Source organism: Ceraceosorus guamensis (assembly GCF_003144195.1).
Source record: "Ceraceosorus guamensis strain MCA 4658 unplaced genomic scaffold IE81scaffold_46, whole genome shotgun sequence".
Taxonomy (NCBI): domain Eukaryota; kingdom Fungi; phylum Basidiomycota; class Exobasidiomycetes; order Ceraceosorales; family Ceraceosoraceae; genus Ceraceosorus; species Ceraceosorus guamensis.
In genome coordinates, this window is record NW_020290041.1 from 1 (window position 1) to 27,302 (window position 27,302).

General features: G+C 55.1%; 8 protein-coding genes across 8 annotated transcripts; 6 read left to right on the forward strand and 2 right to left on the reverse strand.

Annotated features, from left to right (window-relative positions):
• Window positions 1-356: 356 nt before the first annotated feature.
• Window positions 357-881, reverse strand: IE81DRAFT_348480 (hypothetical protein; the record flags this gene model as incomplete). The annotated part of the gene is made up of 2 exons (XM_025516267.1): window positions 357-482; window positions 546-881. 2 exons carry the CDS (start codon window positions 879-881, stop codon window positions 357-359), a joined length of 462 nt encoding a protein of 153 aa, XP_025368384.1.
• Window positions 882-4,908: 4,027 nt separating this feature from the next.
• Window positions 4,909-8,495, reverse strand: IE81DRAFT_331026 (hypothetical protein; the record flags this gene model as incomplete). The annotated part of the gene is made up of 7 exons (XM_025515221.1): window positions 4,909-5,533; window positions 5,562-5,775; window positions 5,854-6,117; window positions 6,139-7,168; window positions 7,238-7,552; window positions 7,626-8,262; window positions 8,341-8,495. The coding sequence occupies 7 exons, from the start codon at window positions 8,493-8,495 to the stop codon at window positions 4,909-4,911; spliced, it is 3,240 nt and encodes a 1,079-aa protein (XP_025368385.1).
• Window positions 8,496-9,013: 518 nt separating this feature from the next.
• On the forward strand, window positions 9,014-13,879 carry IE81DRAFT_324720 (hypothetical protein). The gene is made up of 17 exons (XM_025514307.1): window positions 9,014-9,890; window positions 9,978-9,987; window positions 10,097-10,406; window positions 10,471-11,037; window positions 11,116-11,171; window positions 11,249-11,396; window positions 11,468-11,525; window positions 11,595-11,642; window positions 11,706-11,836; window positions 11,909-11,999; window positions 12,073-12,230; window positions 12,310-12,333; window positions 12,402-12,807; window positions 12,879-12,941; window positions 13,020-13,026; window positions 13,107-13,128; window positions 13,197-13,879. Exons 1-17 carry the CDS (start codon window positions 9,279-9,281, stop codon window positions 13,384-13,386), a joined length of 2,901 nt encoding a protein of 966 aa, XP_025368386.1. The 5' UTR covers window positions 9,014-9,278; the 3' UTR covers window positions 13,387-13,879.
• Window positions 13,880-15,966: 2,087 nt separating this feature from the next.
• Window positions 15,967-18,575, forward strand: IE81DRAFT_303882 (hypothetical protein). Its single transcript, XM_025512286.1, has 6 exons — window positions 15,967-16,616; window positions 16,703-16,897; window positions 16,973-17,122; window positions 17,207-17,387; window positions 17,479-17,638; window positions 17,717-18,575. The coding sequence occupies exons 1-6, from the start codon at window positions 16,374-16,376 to the stop codon at window positions 18,117-18,119; spliced, it is 1,332 nt and encodes a 443-aa protein (XP_025368387.1). The 5' UTR covers window positions 15,967-16,373; the 3' UTR covers window positions 18,120-18,575.
• Window positions 18,576-18,622: 47 nt separating this feature from the next.
• IE81DRAFT_324724 (hypothetical protein) lies at window positions 18,623-18,964 on the forward strand. The gene has a single exon (XM_025514308.1). The coding sequence runs from the start codon at window positions 18,635-18,637 to the stop codon at window positions 18,902-18,904; it is 270 nt and encodes an 89-aa protein (XP_025368388.1). The 5' UTR covers window positions 18,623-18,634; the 3' UTR covers window positions 18,905-18,964.
• A 1,215-nt stretch (window positions 18,965-20,179) lies between these two features.
• Window positions 20,180-21,572, forward strand: IE81DRAFT_292139 (calcium/proton exchanger; the record flags this gene model as incomplete). The annotated part of the gene is made up of 3 exons (XM_025511939.1): window positions 20,180-21,305; window positions 21,370-21,417; window positions 21,493-21,572. 3 exons carry the CDS (start codon window positions 20,180-20,182, stop codon window positions 21,570-21,572), a joined length of 1,254 nt encoding a protein of 417 aa, XP_025368389.1.
• A 2,703-nt stretch (window positions 21,573-24,275) lies between these two features.
• IE81DRAFT_181482 (hypothetical protein) lies at window positions 24,276-25,434 on the forward strand. Its single transcript, XM_025510703.1, has one exon. The coding sequence runs from the start codon at window positions 24,428-24,430 to the stop codon at window positions 25,217-25,219; it is 792 nt and encodes a 263-aa protein (XP_025368390.1). The 5' UTR covers window positions 24,276-24,427; the 3' UTR covers window positions 25,220-25,434.
• IE81DRAFT_181495 (hypothetical protein) lies at window positions 25,368-27,214 on the forward strand. Its single transcript, XM_025510704.1, has 3 exons — window positions 25,368-25,650; window positions 25,742-26,785; window positions 26,864-27,214. The coding sequence occupies exons 1-3, from the start codon at window positions 25,516-25,518 to the stop codon at window positions 27,068-27,070; spliced, it is 1,386 nt and encodes a 461-aa protein (XP_025368391.1). The 5' UTR covers window positions 25,368-25,515; the 3' UTR covers window positions 27,071-27,214.
• Window positions 27,215-27,302: the final 88 nt, after the last annotated feature.

Genomic DNA, 27,302 nt, shown 5'->3' on the forward strand with positions numbered 1-27,302 from the left:
CTACAGTCGTCGACGCTCTTCTGCCATACACAGACAAGCGTCGACAAAAGGTATATAAGGAGGCCTTCTTCCGGCCTCCTCTTCTCAGAAATGCATGCTTCCTACCACAACCTTCTCGTACGACAACTTTGACTGAATCACTACTCCGACCAACCACCTTCAACGCTTGCTCGACGCCTGGACTGATCACCCAGCTGTCTCCCTCTCTCTCTCTCTTCTTAGCTCTAGCATCAGCTAAGTCCTCGCCAGTCGTAACGTTCCGTCCACTCACCGCTTGTTCCCTGCTCTTAGTTCGACGAGCACAGAACCTTACTTGCGCCGGTGACGACTCCGGCTATCGCCGCTGAGCCGCATCGTTACACCAGCTCCGTGAGCGCTGCGGATGGCAGGGACATGAGCGCGGCGCTTGAAGGGGCAATAGCCTTGGTAAAGTAGAGGTTGCGCTGGTTGGCCTCCAGTCGCCCGGGTATAGCGCTCTTTGCCTGAGCCACAGCGCAGATCAGCGACTTGTCTGCTTTGCTGCAAACCAAACGCAACAGACGCACCTTGGCAGCTTTGAACTCGCAAAGGTCATGAGCCTCTTGAGCGCACAGCTCGAGCCTCTCTGCGAAAGCTTTGCAGCGTGTGGCGTACTGCTTGCTGATGTCCGCCTTGCGACGTTTGTTGGCCTGGAAGAGGGCGCCTATAGCTGGGCTTTTGAAGGCGGACTGGCGCTTGCTCATCTGTCCCAGGGTTTGCCCAATCTTCTGCAAGATTCGGCGTTCAAGAGCGTGAAGATAGAGACGTTGAGGTTGTGAGCCTCTTGAGCGCACAGCTTGAGCCTCTCTGCGAAAGCTTTGCAGCGTGTGGCGTACTGCTTGCTGAGGTCCGCCTTGCAACATTTGTTAACCTGGAAGAGGGCATCTATAGCCGGGCTTTTGAAGGCAAACTGGCGCTCGCTCATCTGTCCCAAGGCTTGCCCAATCTTCTACAAGATTTGGCGACCAAGAGCGTGAAGATAGAGACGTTGTCAGCACACTCAGCACTGCAATCCCATTCAAGAGCCGCACCCCTACCTTGTATTGGTGCTCCATGCGGTTGACAGCACTTTGGATGCTCTTTGGACCGCTGACAAGCCCAACAGCATGCCACGGCAGCGCAAGGATGGCGCGCAAACCTCCACAAGACTGGTCGTTGTGATATAAGTTGATGTAAGCCTAGACCTAGGACTTGCTTGGAAGCATCGAGCGAATGAAGGCTTGGTGTTTTGGACTGATCTTGACGTGGGCAGCAACATCCCGCATCAAAATATGTTGATGTAGAGGAATTGGCATTGGAGTGTCAGTGATCTTTGCATTGTAGATGGGATCTTGGACAAGCGGTCTGGTTGTCTTGCGACATTTTGCAATTGAGGGCAGTCCATGTGGTTGGGCTGACTATTGGCTGTGCAATTCCAGAGCACAATTTGGACCGACTAAAGATCTGCAATCGAACAATGGAAGTGTAGAAGTGAAGGCAAAGGAAAGAGATGGATTGGTGAGTGCAAGAATGAGTGCACGGATGCACGGGTGAACGGATGAGTGCATGGACTTATGGATAGGTAGCCTGGCAAAAGGTCTCAGCAAGAGTGTGAAGATCGTGATGTTATCAGCATGATCAGCATTGCTATTTCCCTCAGGGGCTGTAGCATTCCCTTGTATTGATGCTCAGTGCAGTCAACAGCAGTTTTGAGGCACTGTGGACTGCTACTAAGCCCAGCAGCAAGCAACAGCAGCACAAGCATGGTGGGCAAAGCTCCAAAAGCCTTTTTCTTGGCATCAGAGACAGTGTGCCTCTATGAGGAGGGTCTGCTGAAAGGAGTGGGGGTTTGCGTTGAGCTTGGAGTGGCCAACAGCATCTGGTCACAGGTCACTTGATCTTGAGTGATTGGCACTGGAGACCTGGCAACCTTGTTTCAGCCAAGCAGCATTGGTCATTGAAACCTGGACAATGCTGGTGCTTGCATTCTGATTGTCTCCAGACAATTGACAAGGTTGGCTCATTGGATGAAGATTGTAGGATAGCACAGATCTGACTTTCTGCTGATGGGCTATGTGATTGCGACTAGATCTGACTGACCTTCAAGCCTTGTACAGCTTGAACAGAAACTTCACATGGAATAGAGACAGCTGCCCTCCAAACAGCCACAAGGGCTCCAGACAGCAGCTGAACCAGCTTGCACCTGTTTCAGAAATTCTTTGAGAGGCAACTGCCTTGGGTGAGAACAGAGCTTTGTGGAGACAGGTGCAGCCAGCGACTGCTTCAAATTGGCACTGGGAGCAGATTGCCCAGGCCACAGCACGAACCATGCAGGTACCTAGCAGCAAAGTCAAAGTCATTTGTTCATCATTCTGGGTGGGGTCACCAAAATCTTTACCAAAGCAAAAAGAGGCCTTGCTCCATCAAGCTGACATGGTGCAGTCTTTGAGCTCTGCTTTGTGAACTCAGCTTCACAGAGCAGTGCTTCAAATGTGCTCAGTCTATGAAGTGATTACGCTAGCACACTCAGATATGGATGTATTGGTAGTGGTAAAGAGAGAGTGGGTGATCACTGAAGTGGTGTTTACATGGATGCATGCGACGAGAGGCGTGCATCAGGTCACGTGTCTCGACACAGTCATCTGGTCAGAGTCTAGATTTGGGAAGCCTTTGTGGCCTCACCCAGATCAATCAACGATATATTAGCAGGGCAGTTCAGGTCGCGCGTGATCCACGCGTCCAGCCCCTCGACGCGTCGTTACGATGCTTGATTTGTGACCCCTGCCTCAAATAACACAACACCCGCATGTTCTCATACAATCCCAGCTTGACAAGGCCACCATCCATGAGATGTCAAGCTGTCCGCTACTCATTGCCGACCAATTGGGCTTCCTGACGATCTGAGCATTCAAGCCTGTTGTGTTGCGCACCCGGCCTTCATCATATGTCATGTCGAGCACTCTGGGTTCCAACTCATCGAGCGCCGGCTGGGCTTAGCACCTCGATCCCGCCGAATCAGAGCTGCCTAGCCTTCGATCTTGGCTTAAAGCAGGCGTTGCTCCGAAAAGGCACCTCAACCGAGATCGGCAAATTGATGCGTTATGTCACCTGTCCAACTGTGCTGAAGATCAGCTCGGCTTGATTGCCAATTGTACGTCACCGGCGGACCATCTTTCGCAGGACGAGCTCGCCCAACCTAGTGCGAGGAGCAACGCTGCAGAGCGATCGCCAAGCGAGTCCCTCACAAAGTTCACATCATCGATGTGCTCCACAACGTTACCCGGCTAACTCAGTCAAAAGTCAATGTGCTTCTCGGGCGTACCGAAAAGTGCAATCTCGAAAAGATGTCATTTGCATCGTACGAAATGACGAGCGACCAACTTTCCACACCGGGCTCTTGCCCCGACAGGAAGAACCGACGGGGACGATGACTTGGTCTGCGCGGGGTCATGCTACACTCACCACTCGTTCAGGGCGACGCCAGCTTCTCGTGTTTTAAGCATCTGAACGGCGTCCGCATAAAGGTGATGCACGCGGACTCGATTTTTAGCGGATACTAGGTGAGAAAAGATCGGCTACGAGGCGCATTGAACAGGATCTCACAAACCCTCGCCTACCACCCGGAACACTTTTGTCATTGCTGGTAGTCGAAGGCAAAGCTCTGAGATGCTATGGAAAGCAGGGCTTCCTTTCTAAACGACCGCTGCAAAGATTTGTGGGCGATCGCTTGGTCGAAGCAGTAGCGGATCCCGATCACATCGTGGCGTTCATTGAAGCCGCGTGGAACACATTGTCGAGGCGACTCACAGTACAAGAACCAAATGCGGTACTGTCTCGGACCCCAAAGACATCTCATCGGGCAGCGGCTGGAGTGGCAAGCCAAGGAACGTGTCGCAAGAGCACGAGATAGCAGGGGATGCCTTGCGGTCAAGCTGCGGCACGCAAAAGCTCGCGTCAAGCCAAAATCAGTCCCTTCGACGGTGGTCAAAGAAGTTGGTCGTCGTGCAGTCACGCTTCACCAAAACCCGGAGCGAGCCCGGGGATGCGCAAACCTCGGCGGTGAAGACTCTCGTGGGCATTTACACCCTCACTTAAGAAAGCAGGTTGACACACGTCACCATAACGATGATGCACAAGAAGTAGATAGAATTGCTGCAGAGGCAGCGCAAAGCCAGGAGCTGCGATGGAAAAGGAAGAGCGAGGCAGTCAAGAGCCTGATGAGGACTCTGCGACTCTGCGCATTCTTGGCGAGCATGCAAATTTGATCGAGTCCGACGATTCCGGATCGCAGGTGGACCGTCAGTCCAAGGTGAGCCAATTTCACGAAGGCGACGACGGCTCTGAAGAGGAAACCGACGTTGAAGAAATCGCAGCCCCGCGTCGGAAACCAGAAGGGGGCCCAGGTGTGCGTCTCCTCCGCATTCTTGTCGATCGTAGACAGAAGGTAGGCAATGGGCGGCCACCTCTTCGTCAGAAAATTCAGGACTCGCTTGTCAGCCTGTGTGGCTTCGAAGTACATTGCCTCCTCTCCTCAACCAAATCTGCGATTCTTCGACACGCTGCGACTCTGGTCTAAAAGGACGGTCCTCATTCTTTCTGCAGCTTGCTTTCTTCTTAGACCTACTGTATTCTGAGCAAGCTTGCAGAATGCCATCGCCATCACGAGTCTTGGACGTGATGTACCATATGCTCACCATCTAAAGTCTGACGATGCGCAGCGCGACCCAGCTAACGTGTTTGGTTCCCGCGTAGAACCGAAATTGGTAGCTCGCCCGCCCGCAAACTTTCTCGACGACCATCAAGACGCTGCTGCGACGGAAATTTGCGGCGCTCCGCGGGTGACTAGATATTCAAAGTGGCATTGCACGCGCTTGTCAAGATACGAGGTGACCAGTGCCCTCAATGAAGCCTCTACTCGTCATCGCCCTCATCGTCCTCATCATCCGCCTCATCCTCGCTAACCTCGATTCCCTTTTCTCTCATCTTGTTCTTATCCCTGACCCTCTTCTGAGTGAGCTCGTCCAACAGGATCAAGAGATCTTCCAACTCCTTTTCCAATTCCTCCTTGCTCTTTTCTCCTTCGCCCTCTCCCTCTCCTTCCCCATCCTTCGCTGTGGTTGCGGCGGAAGTGTTGGCAGTAGAAGCAGCCTTGACAGCATCTTCCGCGTCCTTCTTGACCTTTCTAGTTTCAGCTTTGGCGCTCTCCGCATCCGCTCGTGCCTTCTCGACGAGGCTCAAAGCGTCCGAGAGCTTCTTATCAGATTCCTCCTTGCTCTTCTGCAAATCTATCAACCTCCCCTCTGCAGCCTTGGCTCGCTCCTCCGCAGCAGCTGCATCCGCTTTAGCCTTTTCTGCGGCCGCTTCTGCCTCCGCAGATGCTTGCGGCAGGGCGTCGTTCGACGAGACCTCTGCAGGGGCTGCGGCAGGCTTCGGGGCGTAGCGGGACTCGGCCAGCTCCCTTTCTCGCAAGTCCAAAGTTTCTTGTATTTTGGCCAGCTGGCTGGTCAGAGAGGCGCGCTGGAAGGAGTGGAGGACGCTGTGCAATCAGCTTCAACCTGACAGACCTCGACTTCGAAATGCAGACCCTCACCTCCTCTTCAGAGACACGAGTAAGCTCCTGTAATTTGCCCTCGAGGAGCTCCACTTCCCGCGCCTGGCGCGTTGCGGTGTCGCGCAGGTGCTCTGCTTGCCTCTGAGCATCGAGCAGCTCAGCAGTCGCAGCCGCTGCATCAGCAGAGCTAGAGGTGGGTTCGATGGTGATAGACTTCTGAATCAATACTGCGCGCGGTACCAGCGCGACGGCGCCACACGATTAGCACAGCAAGCGATGCGAACACATACACGTGATCAACTCACCAAAGTTGTTCTTGAGCCATTCGACAAACGGCCAGTCGAACCAGAGGCCATCTTCGCTGGTCTCAATTGGTCCTCCGCCTCTGCTGCTAATAGTTTCCAAGACGTCTGGCCCCACATCCTTGATGCGCACATCATCTCGTAACCTAGCCATTCTTGCTGCAAACTGATCCGGGCCTATGCGAGTGTTGAGGATGGGATGCATGGTGCCTCTGTCGATGGAGTTCTCTGCGCCTTCCGTACCAGGTACCGCACCCCACTCGTATGCTATGCCGAGGATCAACGTACACAGCCCCGCAATGAGAACGTCCACGCCGCCTCCGCTCTGAGCGGCGGGCTGGACCAGCGTCTGCAAGTTGGAGGACTCGGAAAGCAGATCCGACACCGACGGCTTTGAATCCCACAGCCAAACGGCCAGGAGGGAGAGGTAGCCGACAATGATTCGTGTCCAATCCGTGCTAGAAGGTTCCGCTCCAAGATCCGCAGCTGGAGCGCCGGCGCCGGCGGTAGCGTTCCTTTCTCTGCGCACAGCCTCTCCCATTTCTCTCTGTGCCATGGTCAGATTGCCGATGAGGACGTGAATCAGGCTCACTTCTTCATCCTCTTCCTCCTCTGCAGCCCCATTCGGTTTCGAGCCTTGCTTCCTATATACAGGCTTGCCATCAGGACCGAACCTGATTTCTCTGGCCATGCTCTTCGCCGTCTCGCTACCTCGCACGAGCGAACAGAACAGAAGTGCAGAAAAGAGATGTCGATAAGCGTCGAAACGATTGGCGCCCGGTTGGGGAGCAGGAAGCTGTGCCAATCCTTGCAAGAGCAGACTGCCCGCGCTCGTCCCCACGTCTTCTTCGTCGTTCGAGCCATCGGAAGGTGGGGGTGCCATGGTACTGATGATGCCCAATCGTGCATCGAGATTGTCCGCCACAAACGCGTCGAAGCAGCTGAGCGCTGCAGCGCGATAGCCCAGGCATGCGCTGGGTGCAGCCGTCCGAGCGACAGCCGGAGCTAAGCCAGACACTGCGGCGTCTATCAAGCAGAGAATGGCAGGTCGAGCGGGGAGACGGGTGAAGGTGAGCAGAGGAGCCTTAGGAGGTGGCGGTGCGGCGCCATCCGGACCTGCCGGTATTTCTTCTGGTTGCGCCTCGATGCCGAGCAAGGGGCAAATCAGCAGGGATGAGAGCAGATCTTGAGTCGAGCGAGAAGAATTTAACAGAGAAGAGAGCACGTTGAAAGCTTGCGCTTTGAGGCCAACCGGAGCTGTTGATGCGAGGGCAAGTTCGAGCAGTGCTCTTGTGAAGCCCGAGGCGAGTAGGGCATTCTACGGGAGGTGTGATGGTCATGAGTGTGTAGTCCACATCGTCACTACGTCAGACAGCTTAGCGCTCACCTGATTGGCCCGTCTACCGTCTCCCTGTCCCTCGACCAGCAATCTTGCAATACCGATGACCAGTCTCGCATTTCTCGCTTTCTGGCCTTCGGCGCCTTGGCCATTCGCCGAGACAGCCGCTGCAGCTGCTGCTTCCGGGAGCTGCTCCTCCGCTCCAAAATCGGCGTCTTCCCAAGACTGGAACGCAAAAGCCTCCAGCTGCCTTGCATGCTCTTGTTCGGCTTGTCTGGAGGGGAACGCGCCATTGGGAGGAGGAGGCGGATAATAAAGCAGGGGAGCGAGCAGAGGCACGGAAAGGGTCTCGCGAAAGTAGTTCTGCGCGAACGAATCGTGCGGTCAGTATTTGAGAATCTGCAATGATGATCGGAACATCATCGCCATAACGCACCTGATTGGACACGTTCCATCGAAGCAGCGATTCTAGACCTTCCAAGGCATCCTGCACGATCAAGCCTCCTTCGATCCTTCCTTCTTGCGCCACGACATCGATCAGCTTCTCGAATGCTCCTTCAAACGCGAACAACTTTTGAATATCCGCGTTGCTCTCTACCAGCCTAGGAATGAGTAGCAACGCTTCGTTTCGGACGATTTCGGCACTGCTGCCACTTCCTTCAGCCAGACAAGCCAGCACCGCGCCGCAGCCTCCTGGAGAAGTGAGGAGGTGTTCTTGCACGCTAGCCGTGCGCAGTCTAGTCAGAGTAGCGAGAAGCTGCAAAGATGCAAATCGAGTGTAGAAGCTCCGAGCCGGTGACAGCAACGGCAAGATGGAGTGGAGAGGCCCTGGTCTGGCTAATATCGCATCCACGTGAGGGAGCACGTGAGGAGGGAGTGATGCGGGCTTGTTGGGCTGACTGGCGGGCGATTCTAGCAGCGCCAGAAGACACTCGACGATTGCACGAGCCATCTCATCCTCCACGCCCCTCTCTGCTTTCGTGTCCCGCTGCAGCGACTCAAGCAAAGCGGGCAAGGCCTTGTCGCCGACTTCACGAGGATGATCACGGGCCAAACCCTTGAGAGCCAAGACACTGAATTGGATTTGAGGAGTCATCAGCCAGACGACTCAGGGGCTTGCAATGCTGCCTAGCTCGAGCCGAGACACTCACGCTGCTTTTCGGTCTTGAATGGGGGCGAGCTCAGTGGAGGGCGTATCGGTCAGCCTGGAGGCCAAGGTGATGAGCGTCGTCTCCAACGTCTGCTGCTTGCCAGGTCCAGCCAACGAGGCGTACTTCTTGCCCAGCCATTCTGCACCGTGCAACATCTTGGCGTGATGCGCTTTGGCACTCGGTACTATCCAAGGAGCTTTGGTGTTGGTATGCTGGCTTGAGCGGCCGACGAATGGCCGGATCGCGGTCCGCTCCGCTCTTCTCGACGAGGTGAGTGAGGATCGGAGCAAAAGACGACAAAATCAAAGCGGGCCAGATTACTTCCTCAGCGCGCGTCAATGAGTCTTTGTTGCTGCGCGCGAATAGATGGACAAATTTCAATGGCGGCCAGGAGACGGAGCGGGGTGTGCTCGGCTGTTGGAAGATTCGCGTGAAGCTAGCTGAGGCAAAAGGCTTGGTCGTGAAGGGGCGCGCAGGCGCAGCTTTGTGCTGGCGATTTCGTGATTCATGTGATGCCACGCATGCAGGCACGACAGCGGGGGTGCTCGGACCACTTCGAAGCTAATCACGTGATGCGCTCGGGCCGCCGATACTCCGATCGAATTTTTTGAATTTTCACGCAGATTCTGGGAGCGGCGGTAGGCGGCGCTTTCGCCATCTCGCCAAGAAAATTGAAATGTATGGGAGCTTCTGTTATCAGAATGCTGGGTGAGGTGGAGGTGAGGGTTCAAGGACACGAGTTGTAATGGTTTCCGCCGGACCGCCTTTTGCCCCTTGGGGCATCCCTCTCGCCCTTACCACCATCAACACTACGCAACGAGCTGCAAGCTGTACAACAAAGCTCGATCGCCGCACGAAGGAGCGAAGGCAGAGCGACACCATAGGCAAACCCTTTACTTTCCGGTCGAAAAGCCTTTCTGTGCGTCTCGGCCGTCATAATGTCAGGAGAAGAGGCAAGTCGAGTCGGAGAGCGTAATGTGGACGGATCGTCTTCCTGCTCGCCGCCTGATGTCAGACCCAGATGGTTCTACTCTTCTGAAAAGTCTTGGATCGACTTTGATGAGAGAGATCAGCAAGCCTTGGAGGCACGCTTCCAACAGCTGGGTGGAGCAGAGTGGCACAGCGAGATCAAGGCGCAGCATACAGACAACGATGAGAGCGAGTCGGATCACACGGGCACCAGCGATGATGATGACGATGAGGCCGAAGGCTCGAGCTCAGACACACGCAAGGGAGAGCAAGATTCGACCTCAAAGCCTGACAGTGACGAGCAAAACGGACTAGGCTCGATGCTCACAGGCCTGATCTCTGGCAACGCCTCCGATCACAAGAGCACAGATGCATCTCGTAAGCTGGCGGACCAAGCCAAGAGCATCCCTCCGATTCGTACAGTCTCTCACAACCTCAAAAAAGCCCAGAAAAGATCCAAATCTAAGGAGCCGGAAGTGGTGAGAGCTGTGCTGGATCCTGATGAGCCAGAAGAGGAGAGCAGGACCAGAGTGGCGGTGCTGGAGGACAAGCTGTTCGATGTGAACCTGGAAAGTATGGATGTGAGTAAGCGGCGCGCGGCAAGATAACTGAAAATTTGGTGCAGGTCGGGGGCGCTGACAGGTGCATTGCTCATGACTGCATCGCAGCTCTATCCAGGTGAGGCAGCGATCGATCGATGAGATGAACAACATCCATAAATTTGAGCGATGTATGAATGCGTGCTGACGTCTCTCACCGGCTCGCTCGTTCTTCGTTGATGTCGCAGTCTTCTGGAAGGGAGTAAAGCTGCGCGTGGTGCGGGCAACCTGGTTCTACTCTGCAGCTTCAGACGGAGGCTACGCGCCAATAGCCTACGACGAAGCCCTAGCTCGGGACTTGGACAACGCCTACACGGCCGTCAAGCCATGGCAAAAGTTGGCGGGCCAAGAGATCGACGTTGATAACGGTGTGACTCAAGACAGCTCTCAGAAACAGCAGGGCGATGAAGTCGACGACGACGAGCTTTACGAACTTCCCTCACTAAAAGCTCAAGGGAGGGTACACTTCGAAAGCCCTGTGGGAGGTCGCATCTTCACGTGAGTATCTCCAAGTGACGCGACGTATCGTCACGAGCTCATGTCCATCATCATTTGGCCTCAGCGAGGACCTTTCGGGAAGATTGCTGTCGATGGTCGGCGGATCTCACGTAATCAGGGGTTTCGATGAGGCAGAGAGATTAGCGAAGGCAGGTGGGGCGTTGAACCAGCTTCCCGCCTTCACTTTGCCTTTCGCCAAAGGCTCTGATCCTGATGATGAAGAGCAGGATGCAGCGGGAGATGAAGACGAGGGCGTAGATGGCGGGGCGGAAAGGCGAGGCGCTCGGCACGCTAGCAAGCGTGCGGGAGCTGCTTCTAGGCCTGGCAAGCCCTCCGCTCAGGAGCCTGAATCTACAAACGCAGGCAACGAAGAGTCGGGAGGATTCATGTCGAAATTGGTACCTTCGAGCGGATGGCTGAGACCCGACGTTGCGCTCTTGAGGACCCTGGGGTATGGAAAGGAAGATGCGGAAAGGGAAGCCAAAAGAGACCAGAGACAAAAGAACACGGAAGACTCTGCAAAGACGGGAACGAAGAGAAAAGGCGAGGAGGAAAAAGGGGAGTCTGAGGAGGACGAGACAGAGGAGGATAGGAAAGACGAACCCCCATCGTTGGTCCTGTGCATACATGGGTGAGCAGTGGTCCACAACACGAAGGATGTGATAAAACTGGACACTGACTTCGCTGATCTCCACCTGCTCGATGACAGTATCGGCCAGGGTCTAGTGGAGGATTTTGATGCCCTCGACTTTGTCTACGATGTTGGTGAGCGTCATTGATTCTGTCAGAACCCAGAAACCGGGTTGATGCTAATTTACGACGCTCATACTTGGCAATTCAAGAACGTCTGCGCAAACAGGCGAAGTCGAGCGCGAGCGACCCTGCTCTCAAGAGATTGTCGAGAGGCAGAAGAGCGCAGTTTATACCCATTTCTTGGAGACAAGGCTTGACATTCCAATCGAGTAATGAACAGAATGATAATGAATATGGGTGAGTAGATCTAGCGCGGAAGCTCGAGCAGGTGAACTTTCTTGCTCACAAAGCTACTTTGCTTGGACCAGGCTGTCTGATATCAGCAACAGCGCCGCGATACCGTTGGTGCGGAACGTCATCAGCAAAGTGGGTAGCCAGCTCTCCACAGAGACTTGCGCGTGCTGAATCTGCCTGACCATTTTGTCGCGGACACAGGTCATTCTGGATGTGCCATACTATCTCAGTCACCACAGACAAAAGATGGTATGTCTTCAAGGTCGCGTGACGGGCGAAATGCGCAGCTACTGAATGCGTGCTCGTTCTCAGATTGCTGCCGTAAAGAGCGAGCTCAATAGAACGTACCGACTGTGGTGCAAAAGAAATCCCGACTTTCTTGAGAAGGGTGGACGAGTCTCGATGATATGTCACTCCTTGGGTAGCGCCCTAGCAATGGACATGTGAGTTGTCAACAGGCTTGATCGGATCCTTGGCAATTCTAACTCGTCCACCGGTCCAACTCGAATATACAGTCTTTCGCAGCAGCCCACAACAGTCGCGCCGTTACATCAGAGAAGTGAAGAAGAATTGCGCTCCAATGAACACTTAGTGTTCGACGTCGCGGTGAGTCCAGTCGCTCCGCGGCGTGGTTATGCCCTCTTTCAGAGGACTCCGTTCTGACGCACATTCCTTGCAGAACCTGTTCCTCATCGGTAGCCCGTGCGGATTCTTCTTGCATCTGGGAGCTGGCCAGCTCATTGCTAGGCGCGGCACCAAGCGCACGAGAGATGTCGCTGGAGATGCTGCACTCGAAGAAGCAGGACGTTACGGCTGTCTGGCTGCTGAGGCAGTGTAGTGCGTGATGTTTGCTAATCATTTCGCAAGAACCGGATGCAGATGTGGCTGACAAGGGCGACTCCTGCTTTTCGAGCAGCAACTGCTACAACACGACGGATCCGTGAGTAAATTTGGAACAGCTATCTGCTAAATTAGCTCACGCTCAAAAATTTTTTTGGTCTTGTGCAGTGTCGCCTACCAGCTCAACGCCACTGTCGATCGTGAATATGCGTCTTTGATGCGGCCCGTTTCGATTCCGGACGCAACGGATGCTTTGCTAGACTCTCTGTCCCTGCCCCGTCTATCGGTGTCTAAGCTCTTCGATCCAGATCGGCCTTTCTCTAGTGGGGAGGATGCCTATGCCAAAGCAAATGTGCAGCCGACCACGTCGGCCTGGGAGGAGAACCAAAAGAGAAGGGGCAAAGGCGGTGCGAGCAAGAAGGGCAAGAGCGAAGAATCCAAGCTGGCCAACGGCGCGGTTATCGTGGAGCAGGGCGAGACGCTGAAGAAGATGCAGCCTCAGATGCAGGCTCGTCAAGCAGGTCGCAGTGCTTATCCTATTGATGTCAAAAGACTAGAGAAAGCTGAGCGGCGAGTGAGTTTGCTTGTGCCAGCGTCCTGCTCTAAGAGCAGACGCGCTCACGCCACGACTTTTGCGCCAAGCAGTTCCGTGCACTCAACCCCCATGGCGCGATCGACTTCTTTTTCGAAACCAAAGGATTCAACGAGGTGGGTGACGTCGCGATGTGGTGTGTGTGGGCCGGCCCGTGCTGACCATCCGTACCGCGCTCTTCCACGTACAAACAGTATTTGGGTGCGTTACGATGCTACTTGCCAATGTCCAGGCTGGTCACTGAATCACGCTTTGCTATCCTTCCTTTGGCACGACTGTAGACATGCTCTCGGCTCATGTCAGGTGCGTGCATCTCTTTCTCTTTTGAAGCATGTTCACGCAGCTAATCTAACGGTCGTGTGTCGGACCAGCTATTGGACCTCTCCATCCTTCTCACGCTTCGTGCTGTCGCAGCTTTGGACGGACTATGCTGGACCAGAGAGCGAGCGACAAGACGCTTCGGGGCAAGAGCCGCCGCCTACGATTGTTCCTCAGCTCGATGTAGATGTGCCAAAGGAGAGGGAAGAGGAGCAATCCAAACAGGAGAAGCAACAAACTTAGGAGCATGAGCTCCGCCGCATACGACCTACCCTTGGGGAGCTGTCAAGCGGTCGCAAAGAAGACTGTTCGTTGCTTTGCAAGGTTTGCGCTCAACCAACATCGCGTAGATGCTTATTTCATAGAGTCGACCCGCCGCCACAGCGCTGCTTGACGAAGACGCCGCCACGTGCACTGACTAGTCCACGGCAAGCAGAGCGGCTCATCTCGCTTTCAGGCGATGCGTTGGCGTCCACATTTGCCTTTCTTGCGAACGCTGGGTGGCTTGCGATTTGTCCCCCCGAAGAGACATGATCGCAGCCGCTAGTTGACACACCGCAGTCCGCGCCGCACTTCATCAGCGAGTAGACGCAAGACCAGCGAATGCTGGGATCGCGCAAGCTCGATGTTCGAAGAGCCAAGACAAGCGCGGAGTCCCAGCTTTTGCGTCTAAGCATCGATTTGTCCAGCCCAGATGCTCTTTCTTGTCCCTCACAGGCTGCTCTTCAAACTGCAAAAATGCTGATAAAGTATTGTTAGATCAATTTGAGTCCTGTTGAATCTTTGAGCCTCCTGAGCCTGGCATTAAAGATTCTGCGTGAAGCTCACGTGATTGACATTCGCACAAGCATCTTTCCGCGGAAGGGATTCACTTTTGACTCGCCATGAAGCTCTCCGCGCCGCGCGACCTGCTGCTGATGGAACGCTCGATCCAGAGGTGCATGGAATGCGGCGAACCTGCTGGAGGGGAGGCATGTAGCCAAGAGTTGATCAGCGATGGAAGCGGGTCGGCCGAAGCTCACAGAGAACTTCGTTCCGTTCGCTGGACCTCGCGCATGCACACATGCCGTTGCCAAGAAGCGGGCACAGCAAGCACAAGTGCACCTCATGCACGCGGCGCAGGGGTCGCGCCACAATTTATTGAACGCAAAAATGGTGCGATGCATGCACGAGGTCACAAGACCTTGACCCCGGTTCTTGCTTCGTATCGTGCAGTGCTCGGGCGCCTAATCGGCCCCTGTGATCCGCCGACCCACTGTTCAGCGGTGATGGACCAAGCATGCATGCATATATGCAACAGGCAAGAGGGTAGCTGCATGTGGGTACAGTACCTACACCCTTCCAGCACCCAACGGAGCTGCAGGCCCGCATTAATTCTCTAGCGGATGAGCTCGACCGATTAAATTCACGATCGTGCAGCAAGAGTCTGTTTGACGATTACAGTCAAGAGTATTGCGCGACGGGGTCCTATATATCACACCGGATTCGCGATGAGAGAATCATATTTGCCTCACAGCTAGGCCAACGAGCGGTCGAACATGAGCGTTGTTTTCATCAGCCCTGAACTCGCGCTGCAGTGACCACGAGTCGTGAGTTCTTGCCTTGGCTGGTGCGCATGAGCGCGTGTCGTCGTTGATGATGCCAAGGCATGTAAAAAGTCCCACATGCGTGATTCAACAGGTGGCTGCCTTTCTCCTGCTACAATTGAGCGCTGATGCTCGCACAACTACGCCTGCTGAGCGGAGACAGGCATAGATGAAAACGACAGGGCTTTTGCCGCGAATTATATTGCGATGAGCGCAGCAGTCACAGTTAGATCCATGCGAGTCACAATTAAGTGTGAGACGTAGGCTGAGGCTATACGTAGGTTGCTGCTGCTGGACGTTGAAGCGACAGAGCGTTTGCTTGCATCGCCGCGGCGATAGCATGCAAGGAAGCAGTACACAGAGCCGTTGCGGTATAACGAACGCCATGAAGCTGATTTGAAACGTAGCCCATACTCCACCCATGCAACCTGGGCTTGCTTATGTTGGACCCGCCTCGCTCCCTCGTCGTCGCGATCGAGTCGCGTACGAATGCGCGCATCCACGTCGGGGACAATTAAACGCTGGACTGAACGAGGAGCAATCGGACTCTGAAACTGATCGAGCGTCCGGGCGTCGTTGCAGCTCGGCATGCGCACAGCCTGCGGCAGGCACCAACACCTTCGATCGCTGCTGCTGCTTTTTGCTGTGCCTTTTAGCCCCTTCTTGGCTTTGCCAGAGGGGCGGGAACGCGCTAGGGGTGGACCACATCACACGACCAGGCCCACCTTGCTTGCTTGGAATTTTCATCAGCCGCTGTACATCGATTAAGCTTGAAGATGTTGCACCGCCCCGTCCCTGCAGCGGCCGGACTCCACCACAAGTATACAGCAGACTGAGCCATTGGGCTAGGTAGCTGTGCTCCTGCATGGATTCGAGATTGACTTTTGACCGCGATGCTGAAGAGCAAATAAGTGACAGCGGCTGAGCAGCCCTAGACTGTATAGCTGATGGAGCACACGACCCGCATTCCTCACATCACCGACGGAACCAAAATGCCGAGAGATCATGCGGGTGCAGGAGCAAGACTCACACTCGTACCGCTCATGGCGAAGAGATCAGCAAGCGCTTCACAGCAGAGCTTGGCGACTCTTCTGGTGGATGCAGCGAATCAAGACTGATGGTCGAGTTGAGGCTTCAGAACTTAAGGCGCAAAGGCATGCAAAGACGATGATGATACGAAGTTAGATATGTGGGACTTGCATGCACGATGGGCGCCGTTCTAGATGAGTCACCGATGCAGATGAAGAGATCGTTGCCTGACTGCAAATTTGCCTGCGGCTCGAGCGGGTTGGCGACTCTGTACAATGCGGTGTTGGATCAGTCAGTCAAGGTACGATCAAGCCGCATGCAAGTACTGGCGTTAGTTGTTGACGACGTCCGAGCTCGCAAGTATAGAGCGTACTATCGACGCCTCTTCAGGACCTTTCGATCGCGCCTTTAGGCGCGAATGTCAATGGGGATGTCGGCTTTTTTGCGTTTTCCATCTTCACTCCGACCACACCTCTTACCTACAGATCTTGCATCAACCACATTCTGTTTTGGTCGTCGCACTGCGGCGTGATACCATTCAAGTGTAAGGCTTTCATCTATGACTAGCCGGCACTGCGCTGCGCTTCTCCTCTAGCACACCTGCATGCGGGCATCATGTCGCCAATACTCCTCTACCTCGTCGGCTTGGCTCTCATTTTCCTGTTCGTGCCCATGGCCATGGGCAAGTTGAAGCCTCGGACTGTGTTGCACCTCGTGCAGCACTGTCATGCGGTGCTCCTGAATGGCAAGAGCCACTTGCGATGGTTTGGCGGGCTTTTGTTCGGCATACTGCCTCCCGTGGTCTGGACACTCAGCTTCAAGATGGCGAGAAAGCTGCCAAACGAATGGAGACCTCAGGTGAGCTCCTTGCGATTGTTCCCGTGGTTCTACGACGAGAAGGACTGCTTGCTGAGTCGTGCCAGTGCGTTCACATCCTCATTCAGATTCGTACTTTGTTGCTCCCACGATTGGAAGCACTGCTGCTCTCACCGGGGGGCATCGCAGTATCCACGCTTGCCCTACTGCCTCCGGTGCTGTATCTCCGGCGAAAAGTCCAAGACCCCCGTCCAATCTACTTGCTGCTTTTATACCCGGCTTGGATCAAGGCCTTGAACGCTGTTGCGCTCGGAACGACTTGGGTGCGTGTCTTCCAGAGGCTACTCCACTTCCGTGCTCTGCTGCTATACTCATGATGGACCGGCTTCATTTCGCAGACTGACTTTCAGGATGTTCTCGCATGGGTGTTTTACGGTGTTCTCCACTTTGCTTCACCCTTCTTGATGGGATGGTGGGCGTGGGGATTCGCGCCGACAGGCGCGGCCCAAGCATTTGGGTGGGCATTGGGCCTGCAAAACTTAAGCGGAGTAAGTCTAGCCATCGATACGGCGCAGGCCAGGAGGCGATGGGGCTACGTGTGTTGAACCACTCCCTTCCACTTCTGCGCGCAGCTCTGTATCCACCTGGCTTTCCCAAACGCCGCTCCATGGTACAAGGATACATACGATGCGACCGTCGTGCCAGACTATTTCTTCCCTGGGTCCGCAGCAGGGCTGGTCCGAGTAGATGCGGTGCTGGGGACACACCTCTACACCAAAGCCTTCAGGAAGAGCCCAGTCGTTTTTGGAGCGTGTGAGTGCTGGCTGGTCGTCGGCTCTGGCCGCACAGAGGAGCGTCCAGCGGGTGCTGATGTGTTCGTGAACACTGTTATGGCCGATTGCAGTACCCAGTCTCCACGCTGCGACAGCCATGTGCATCGCTTGCTTCGTGGTAAGGTACGGCGGGAAAGCTGGCGCAGCTTTCGCGCTCATGTACACCTCGTTGATGTTCTGGAGTACGCAATACCTGCATCATCACTATGCCGTAGATTTGGTGGCTGGCTCGTGAGTAGCTGCTTTCTCTTGTTGATGCGTATCATTGGCTCGGCTTCTGATCCGTATCTTTCCTTACAATCTTCGCAGCGCCATATCGCTGGCCTACTTCTGGCTGATCTCTCGGATAGCTTTGAGGCGCATCGACGACTCTTTCGTGCGCGACGCAACAACGCGCGGTATCGATCGGTTGCTCTGCCGGCCTGCACCACATGCTAATGACGACGACAGATTGGCAAGGGAGGACTTGGAGGCCGCGAGGCCGAGCGCTCGGTGGTCCGTCTCACCTGGCCAAGCGCCGGCACGTCAGGTCACGCGAGGGAGGTTCTTTGGACAGAACTCCCTGGATCCTGTGCCCGAGAAGGAAGAAGGCTCTCAAGAGAAGTTAGAGCTTGTCGAGCGCAGCAGCGGTAGCTCGCACACCGACAGCGGCTCGGATGACAGCCGGCGCAACAGCTCGGAGCATCTCTCGATAGCGTACAAGCAAAGATAGATGGACGAAGAATGGCAGGCTTGAAGGCTGTGAATGCTGTTGTGGGATTGAGGGGTCTCTGGTCCCGCAAGAGCTCTTGAGCAAGTCTGAAGAAAAAGCGCGCCGCGAATGAGACTTCTTAAGAGGTCGCGCGACAGCGAGGGTCGCCGAGGAGATCTAGTCAAGTCTTGATATGCACTCCTGCTTCACATCCACTTTTGACGCTGAGCAGCACACAATATACCCCTTGCCCACAAGTGACCTGTGTGTGCTGCGCACTGTGCTAAATCTGGTACATCGGAGGACCGGCGGTACATGCCGCGGCCGGCGGAGCTGAGATTGGATTTTGCGAACATGATATATGGGACAGGCAGCATGTATGCTACGGTCACGATTCCTGTTTGTCCGTTCGGGACTCGTTTCAGCCCAACGGAATGCGCAGATGAGGCCCCGATCAAAATAGCGTGCAAATCCAACAGTAAAAACACGCATGGCTTGGGAGACGTTGAGAGGCTCGAACCGGTAGGTCTAACTGCATGTACCGTACCGTACGCTGCTGTGCTTCGGACGCGGTGTGTTCCTGCTCGAGGTTGTGGGCGCGCGAAAAGCCTGCTGCGCATCTTGTGTCACAGATCGAGGTGATCACCCTCTCGCGCTTCACGGTCGATGCCATCGCCTCTTGGACTGTCTTCTTTTGGGCGGGCACCTCGATCGCAGTCGCGAGTGTAGAGACTCACATCTCATCTCCTCTCGACTCAAGACTTCAGACGACGCATTCACTCAAGCTTGGCTCCAACCCTTCGTGACCGATCTCACGTGCGAGCTCATGCCAGCGGCGATCAAAAGGCCAACGACCAATGCGCTGCACGGGCGAGGCCCGTATGTTCCTAAACGTTGCGCGTAACTCGTTGTGCACTGCGACTGTGCCATTTAGTACTTGCGCGTCCTCTTGGCTTGCGCGAATCGTCTTGCTTTGGGCATTCATTCACGTTAGCGTGGCGAGGAACGTGTTCCACAGAGGCAAAGCGTGCATGATGCCGCGCGCGCGCGCGCGTATGTTGTATGCTGTGCGCGTAGATTCGCACCTGAAACGAGCCTGCGGTATTTTGCGGCAAGGCTTCAACAATTCAAAGCTAAATAATGCCGAGGTCACAACACACAGGAGCTATAGCAGCAGCTAGCACAGCCAAGCAGAAGCCGCACGCATGCGTCCCCGTCAGGGCAGGAGGGGGCTCTTGTTGCTCCTGCTGCGTGCTGCCTGATGCCTCTTGCCCGTGATCTTTGCCGCCGCTGCTCTTGTCCTTTGCCGGCGGGGCGAGGATGCTGTGTTGCATGAAGACGGTTGGCTGTGCTCAGACGCCGGCTAAGAACAGACTTCGACGCCAAAACAGCTCATCTTGATCTGTTCAATCTCCCTCGCCTTCATCGGTCACATCCGTGATTCACAGATACGAGTCTCGACTCTCGACTCTCGACTCTCTACAGGCTTCTCGGATCAATCGTCTCTAGCATTCGTTTCATTTGCTCGATCAGCCTCTCATTAAAATTGCATCGCACACATCACCTTGCAGTATCGGTCGCCCATCAACCAGCAACCCTTATACTCATATCGACTCGCGGCGGTCGTAAGGCAACAGGCAGTCACCTTTCTCAGATATCCTAGCTTCCCAGTCCACCTTTAGGCCAATCAACACTGCTTTCTGTACTTCATCATGGCCAGTCCAAAGCAGCCAGAAAGCATCCTACGAAGGGACAGCACTTCAGAAGTTGGTTCCACTCGAGCTGGGTTGATCCAGAGACCTTCCAAGAAGACAACGCTGGCCTTGGAATCGCAAGAGGGTAGCAGTACCAGCAGCAACGAAGCATCTGGCGAGAAGGGCGCTGGAGGCGATTCGAGCCTGGATAGGCTAGGTTCGGGTAGTACTGGTGCAGTCGGCGACGCATCGGGCATCGGGGGCAACTCGACTGGAGCAGCGAGACGATCCAGCACTGCGGCCAATTCCTCCAGGAGAAATTTGACAAAGGGAGAGAGCGAGTCTAGATTGGGCTTGGGTGGCAATGGACCCCCTAGAAGGATGACGATGACGAGCGAGAGGCAGCTGTTGGGAAACACGTTGACCAGCTTGTTGACTCCTGAAAGGCCTCTCGCTGCTGCTCCAACGCACTACCGAAGCTTCATCAACATCATCAAGTACAACCCGCTCAACATCTTGTTGCTCTGCATTCCGGTCTCTTGGGCTCTTCATTTTGCTCTCGATCAAAGTCAGAAGATTCCTCAGCTGGTCACCTTCATCATGTCCTTTTTGGCCATTATGCCCCTCGCCGCTCTTCTTTCATACGGTACAGAGGAGGTAGCGCTGCGTGTAGGCGAGACACTCGGAGGCTTGCTCAATGCTACGCTCGGAAACGCCGTCGAGCTCATCGTGGCCATTCTCGCATTGATCCAATGCCAACTGGTCATCACTCAGACTTCGCTCATTGGCAGCATCTTGTCCAACTTGCTGTTGGTGCTCGGCATGTGCTTTTTTGTGGGAGGTATCCGCTTCAAGGAGCAGGAATTCCAACAGACAGCAGCTCAACTCAATTCTTCCATCTTGGCAATGGCGGTTATCGCTGTGCTCATTCCAGCCGGCTTCCACGCCACACTCGACCTCGCTATCAGCGACGACTTGGAAAGGTCGGAGCTTTTGAAGGTGTCGAGAGGCGTCTCTATTATTCTGCTCTTCATCTATGCTGGCTACCTCTACTTTCAGTTGAGATCCCACACGCATCTCTACGCGTCTGAGGCGGACGAGGAGGAAGAAGTGACACTTTCTCTCCCCATGGCTGCGGGCCTATTGGTAGTCTCCACTGTGCTCGTCGGCGTCAGTGCGTATCTCGTCTTCTCGAAACTGACGAGTCATTGTTCCCTCGTACTGACATGTCCACTGGTCTTGATGACCACAGCATCCGAATGGCTCGTGGACGCTATTGACGGCTTCAGCGACAACTTTGGGGTCCCCAAGACCTGGATCGGATTGGTTCTTTTGCCAATCGTATCCAACGCCGCAGAGCATGCCACTGCAGTCACCGCATCGTACAAGAACAAGATAGATTTGGCCATGGGTGTCGCGGTCGGCTCAAGCATCCAGATTGCGATGTTCGTCATTCCCTTGCTCGTCGTCATCGCTTGGGGCCTGGACAAGCCGCTCAGCTTGCTCTTTGATCGTGCGTGCTTCCCGACGTGTCGACGCACTTGTATCACACTGATAGCATTTATTTTCCTTTGCAGCATTTGTCGCGATCCTGCTCTTCTTGGCTGTTCTCATCACAAACTACGGTGAGTCTCGCTATGCCACTCGCTCATTCTGTTCACCTTGCGGCTCGAGTTGACCTGGATTGGACACCATCGCAGCTATTGCGGATGGACGCTCGAACTACATGGAGGGTTGGCTGCTGATGAACACATTCATCATCATAGCCTTGGTTGCGTGAGTATTACGCTTCGAGTCCCACGCCCCTCCATTTTCATCTCTTTGCTCATTCTCATGAACATACCCTTCCTTCCCCCACCCCCTCAGCTGGTTCATTCCGGACGGAGGTTCCCTCTTCTCAGACAAATACTGCAGGACCGGAGTGCCCTGATCCCGCTCAGTGTCGCGATCATCGTCGTCGGCAACGGGTCACAACCACGATTTGTACATACTGTGACGCTAGCTGTGTGAGCTCAGCAGCTCGGCCTGTCATCATACCTCCATTTTGTCGCATTGCGAACAATAACGTCGGCTTGGTGCTTGAGAGGCGGGCGCTGTTCTCGATTGACCACCATCGACTTCTTTGGTCAACTGCGATGCTCGAGAGTGTGGGTTCCCTTGCTCGCCAGTCAATGGCTTTGGGAAGGTCGGTCGTACGAATTGTTCTCGATGTATAGTCAAGACTTTCTGGCGAAGTGGAAAAGCCGCGTGCAGAACTTTGTTGCTCGAGGACTTCAAAGCTGTCAGCCGAGCGTGAACGTGCATCACGTGAATGTGCTGCTGGCCTTCATAAAAAAAACATTTTGCGGTGAGTTCATAAGTTTGGACCCATACGAGATCATCTGTCCTATACGGACGTCCCCTGTTTTCATCAAGCTCCAAAACGGGTTCAGACGGCCGTCGAATGCGTAGGTTAGTGCACCGTAGCGCGTGCGGAAAGGAGCTGTTGGCAATCTTGAATCGTCACCCTCAGCATCAGCATCAGCATGAGCACGGCGTGGAATTGGCCCCCAACGCGGCCGCGGCCACACATCGCGAGAGGGCATATGCTGTATATGATATGATGCACACATGCCGTACGTCATCGATGCATAAGCACGCATGAACGGCACATCATATGCATCAGCGACGAGCATGCCACGCAAATACGGACCGGGCCAAATATGCCCTCGTGACCGCGCGGCTGCGCGCGGTACTGACTTGCTTGAGGCATATCGTCATCATCATCCATCATCATCAAATACGCGTATGCAGCAGCCAAGCGTGATTTCCCCGCGCACTAGCGCACAACGGCGTCATCGTTTCGGTCAGCAGCACGGCCGGCCTGCGCTGCATGATGCTTCTTATGATGGAGATGATGTCGCCGCTCTCCTCCACAGCAGCAGCAGCAGCAGCAACCAGCAAGCAGGTCGGCAAACAAGGCTGGATGGCTAGCTGCGACTTTTGACGTTGTCGTCATCGCCCATTCATCAGGATCTCATCAGCGCCGGCCGCGCGGTGCAGAACAGAGGCTCTTCAGCTAGGCTCTGCAAGCTCTGATATGCCTCTCGAAGAGCGACGGCGGAGCCGCAGGTATGAACTGATCATGCTAGCTCCTCCGAGATCGTGGCGTCAAGGGTGAGTTTTGAGTGCAGCAGCTGCTCCAAGCCGGAGCCGCGCGGCAGTTTGAGGCAGCTTGCCAGACAAGCATTCAAAATTCAAAATTGTGATTCGTGATTACAGCTATACAGGGGCTTTGCTAGCCGAGACGCCGATCGAGAGAGGGCGGCATTCTAGCTGATCCTCTTGGGCGAAGGGTCGATTCCTGAGCCAGGATCACGTACGAGCCAAGACGCCTCCCAAGAGTCACGAGTGACCTTGAAATCTTGGAAAGAGAGGGGAGTTTCAAGGTCTGATGAGCGAGGCACCATGCATGCAGCACGCGGTCACATCGAGCAGTCACAGTGAGGGTGCACACCTGACGCGACTTTTGCACCTTGCGAAAGAATCTCTATAGCGCTGCGTCACGGCTAGGAGGACCAAATGATGTAAGCATGGACGAGACGCAATGCAGACCGAATCGCTTTTCCGATGCTTAGTCTGATGAGCACTCGACTGCAGCTGACGAATGGTTGGTGTGGCAGCATGTCATGCTGCACACGAGTCGTGAGTACAAGGTGGGTGACACGACACGACACGCTTCACGAGTGGGTGCTTGCAATGCTTCATCGTGTGGAGCTATTTGCGGAGTGTGAGTGTGAGTGTGAGTGTGAGTGTGAGTGTGAGTGTGAGTGTGAGTGTGAGTGTGAGTGCAGCAGAGCAGAGAGGATGGGAGCAGGAGCAAGGCTAGTCACGAGTCTGACTGCTGCATGCCCGCCGTGCCCACGTACGCCCCTCTCGCCAAGTGTTGCTGCTTGCTGCCTGCCTGCCCATCTCCGCGATGTTCTTGGAGATTTGGAGTTTGCTTCACTTGACCCGCTTTCGGGGTGTTAATTGAGAGGTGCAGCCAGGCGAGATCTCTTCAGCTATATGGCTTCATCATTGCGCTTGGTGGCATGTGTACTCGTGACTATCCATCCGCCTTCGCACGCAAAAGTCGCACACCAGCAGCTCCACTTGCGTCTGCAATCACAATCCCATGTAGCCCCGAATTCGTGAATGACATCGGAGCTAGGCCACACCGACATCGACACCGACACCGACACCGACACGATTGCAGAAGAGTTGCGCATGTGCGTAGTACTAGTAATAAGATCTGCCTGCCTGCCTGCCTGCCTGCCTGCCTGCCTGCTCCTCTTGCAGTCTCGCGACATTATCGGGTGACGCCAGCCTAGCTGTGACTACCCAATGCACGATTGCTCTGTGAGGCGGAGCGATATCAGCCTTCGTCACTCCTCTTTCTCCCCCACCTCACTCTAGAATCTGCACGTTTGGCACTATTCATCAGGTCAATCTCGATTTCAGTTGAGCTCCAAGCCGTCTGTCGTCCTTGTCTTCAAGCCCACCAGCCCGACCTCCGCAGCCGCTCGGCGCTCGTCACATCGATCTCCAAACACACCGCCGCAGCGATTGGCGGATCCAACAAATCGCTCTCTCGAATCGAGGATTTTGCCTAGTATGATGGCGGCACCACCCTTGCTGCGGCGAACATCGTCGTCTTCGCGTCTATCCTCGCAGAACTACGTTCGCAGTCCAGGCCACGCTCAAGAGTCGCCTCGAGCGATGAGCAGGAGCTTTTCCAACAGCTCCAATGGAAGAGATCCCCTCGAAGACCTTTTGGCTGCCGCTGCCGCTGCAGCTGCTGCAAAGAGCGTTAGTCCCCCGGGACCTTCTAGCCAGCCCGCTAGCAGCACGAGCCCAGCGGAAAGCTTGCCTAGCCTAGCTCAAGCCCTCGGCACGATCCCAGCGCACGATCGCCATTCCTTCGGTAATGTTGTAGGGGCAGCGCATTCTCCACATACTGTTGCGCCGTCGCGTGGCCGGGAGGAGCAATGGTACGCAGAGACGACTGGGACGTACCCATCATCCATGGTTGCAGGCCCAATGAACGCTTTTCAAGGTTCCAACACCTCCGCCTATCCGTTTCCTCGTCCATACACCTCGCATTCTACACCTTTTCCCCTCGCCTCGGGCTCCGACAGCGCAGGAGCATCGCTCAGTCTCGCGCAGCCAGGTCATTCCCTCCAGTCTTCTACGAGTCAGGCGCCGGAGAAGAGATGCTTCTATCTGCTCATAACGCCCTCGCTAGAGGTATTCCATGCGGATCCTGCACTCGACGCTGCAGTGATTGCTCGCCTGCGCAACGAGGATCTGACTAAGTTGATACACGAGGAAGAGCGCGCTCGTGCGTCGGAAGAGATGAGGGGCGTCATTGCGAGCAAGGCTTTGTTTGGGAGCGTGACTAGGTGAGTCGAATTGCTAGCTGTCGGGCAGATCCCCGCCCGAGCCTCACTGCAGCGCGCAATGGTTTGCTGAGGCGTGTCATGCCCGACGCAGGTGTCGATTCTCCAAGCAACGCAGCATCGAAAGGGTGTTGGGACGAGCGCACACGTCGAACGCCGGTAGTGGCGTGGAGGAGAGCGACTTTCTACCGGTCGACATTGTGGTCAATTGGATCGGCGAGCGTGTAGCCCTCGCATTCTTTCACGCCGTCCTAGGTCAGTGTCCCGCGTCTATCCGTGTGGCTTCGCGCTGCTTTAGCGCCCATGGCACGCGCTGACCGAGGCATGCAATGCGGCCATCGGAATCCTGCAGACAATTCACACGAAGATAACGACGAATCCCAGAAGAGTGCTTGGAGCAATTGGTGCGGCGCGGAGAGGGAGAACCTTCAGCAGGACGTGAGTTTGTATCTTCTGCCGGCTCTTTTCTCGTCATGTCCCCGCCTGCTGATGCGCTTTCTGCTGTATTCCCACCTCTCGGCCTTGACAGTATACGCAACGAATATGGAGCGACGTTCTGGCTACGAGACCGCCCACGAGCTCTACAGCTTCGCCTTCCTTCGTATTTCAGATCCTGCGCAATGACGCCAGCCCATCGATTCTGCTCTCCTGGCCTCCTCCACGATTATTTCCCTCGACAGTCACGGCTCCGCGTCACTTTTTGGGTCCGGACCCAGCTTTCACCGACGGATCCTACTTTGCCTCCGATTTTGCTGCGCTTGCGCAGGGCATCTCAGCATCTGGTCAGGCGGCGGGCAGCGATGCGAGCACTTCTTGCACAAGGAGAGTCAGGGGAAAGCACTCTCTCACGACCGAGGCGCGCTTGAGAACCGTGGAAAGCGTACTCATTCCGTACGGAGCCATTACTTTTGCCTGTTTCTCCATCACCTTTGACCAGCCTTTGGTCAGCGCAATTCCGGATCCTCTACCTTCGGTCGCTGAGCTGAAACCTCGACTGTCTAGATTGCCTACGCCGCCACCAAGCATCAAGACGAGCAGCACAGGTCAGAAGAGGAATAGCGTCAGCGAAGATGGGGTTCGTCGCTCGCATGCGCGGACGCCCTCTCCGCCGGAGGGTACCGCGCAGAAGAAGAAGCGCCAAAAGACGATCAAAGGAAGTGGCGATGCTGCGCAAGTATCGTCCGCCGCAGCGTACAACTCGCAGCCTTACAACGAGAGCCGAAGATCAAGCTTGGGCCTCGACTCTCTGGCCAGTGCAGCCTCGCTCGATGCGCAAGCTCTTGCACTGGCTGGCAGAGAATCCGAAGAGATGCCGCCCCCTCCGCCTCCTTCCAAAGCCAAGAGCTCGAGAGCAAAGGCTGCACAATCTCAGCCTTCGAACAACAGCTCTCACAGCGTCTCACCCACCTCAACAGCCTCTCTCGGTAAGGGCAAAAGGGTGGATGGTGAGCAGGAAGGTGCTGCGTCTCGAACTTCTCCGACATCTGCGGTGGAGGACAAGGATAAAAAGTGCGGTAGCTGCGGTGTAGCAAATAGCCCAGAGTGGAGAAAGGGGCCGACTGGCGAAAAGACTGTAAGTGTGGATCGTCAATGCGTCGAATACCTTTCTGAAAGCGCTGAAGTGTTGCCCTCTCTTGCGTGCATCGAACAGCTCTGCAACGCTTGCGGACTTCGATACGCGCGATCCGTCACGCGGCTTCGAAAGAAGGAAGAGAATGCGAGAAAAGCTGCAGAGATGGCTGCGAGCGTCGGCATCTTTCCTCAGCAGCAAGATGCTCATCAGACATCTCGAGATGATGAACAGCTTTCAAAATCGACGACTTCTCCCATGAGCGGCGGTGCAGCTTCCCCCGCGTAGATCTCTGGGTCTCTTCGCATCGACGATTTTCCGAGCTGCTCGGGCCAACCGTAGTGCTGCACGTGCCGAAGCATGCACGGAAAACGTACAAATCACATTTCGATCACGCTCCGGCTTGTAGCAACGACACACGCAATTGCGCTTAAGCAAAGATCACATCCTCGGCTGACCTCATTCAATTGTTGCGAGAACCCCTTTCGCGTGATGTCGAGCGTTGTGAGTTCGGTCGAGC

Excerpts from the sequence above, each read along its gene's own strand:
- IE81DRAFT_324720 (XM_025514307.1), top strand. The coding sequence starts at position 9,279 with ATGTCAGGAGAAGAGGCAAGTCGAGTCGGAGAGCGTAATGTGGACGGA. Across the intron at positions 11,837-11,908 it reads AGCGCCCTAGCAATGGACAT|TCTTTCGCAGCAGCCCACAA; the intron begins GTGAGTTGTCAA and ends TCGAATATACAG. Across the intron at positions 12,231-12,309 it reads CTGGCTGCTGAGGCAGTGTA|CAACTGCTACAACACGACGG; the intron begins GTGCGTGATGTT and ends CTTTTCGAGCAG.
- IE81DRAFT_303882 (XM_025512286.1), top strand. The coding sequence starts at position 16,374 with ATGTCGCCAATACTCCTCTACCTCGTCGGCTTGGCTCTCATTTTCCTG. Across the intron at positions 16,898-16,972 it reads TTGCGCTCGGAACGACTTGG|ACTGACTTTCAGGATGTTCT; the intron begins GTGCGTGTCTTC and ends TTCATTTCGCAG. Across the intron at positions 17,388-17,478 it reads CCCAGTCGTTTTTGGAGCGT|TACCCAGTCTCCACGCTGCG; the intron begins GTGAGTGCTGGC and ends GGCCGATTGCAG.
- IE81DRAFT_324724 (XM_025514308.1), top strand. The coding sequence starts at position 18,635 with ATGTACCGTACCGTACGCTGCTGTGCTTCGGACGCGGTGTGTTCCTGC.
- IE81DRAFT_181482 (XM_025510703.1), top strand. The coding sequence starts at position 24,428 with ATGATGGCGGCACCACCCTTGCTGCGGCGAACATCGTCGTCTTCGCGT.
- IE81DRAFT_181495 (XM_025510704.1), top strand. The coding sequence starts at position 25,516 with ATGGCACGCGCTGACCGAGGCATGCAATGCGGCCATCGGAATCCTGCA. Across the intron at positions 25,651-25,741 it reads GGGAGAACCTTCAGCAGGAC|TATACGCAACGAATATGGAG; the intron begins GTGAGTTTGTAT and ends CGGCCTTGACAG. Across the intron at positions 26,786-26,863 it reads GGCCGACTGGCGAAAAGACT|CTCTGCAACGCTTGCGGACT; the intron begins GTAAGTGTGGAT and ends TGCATCGAACAG.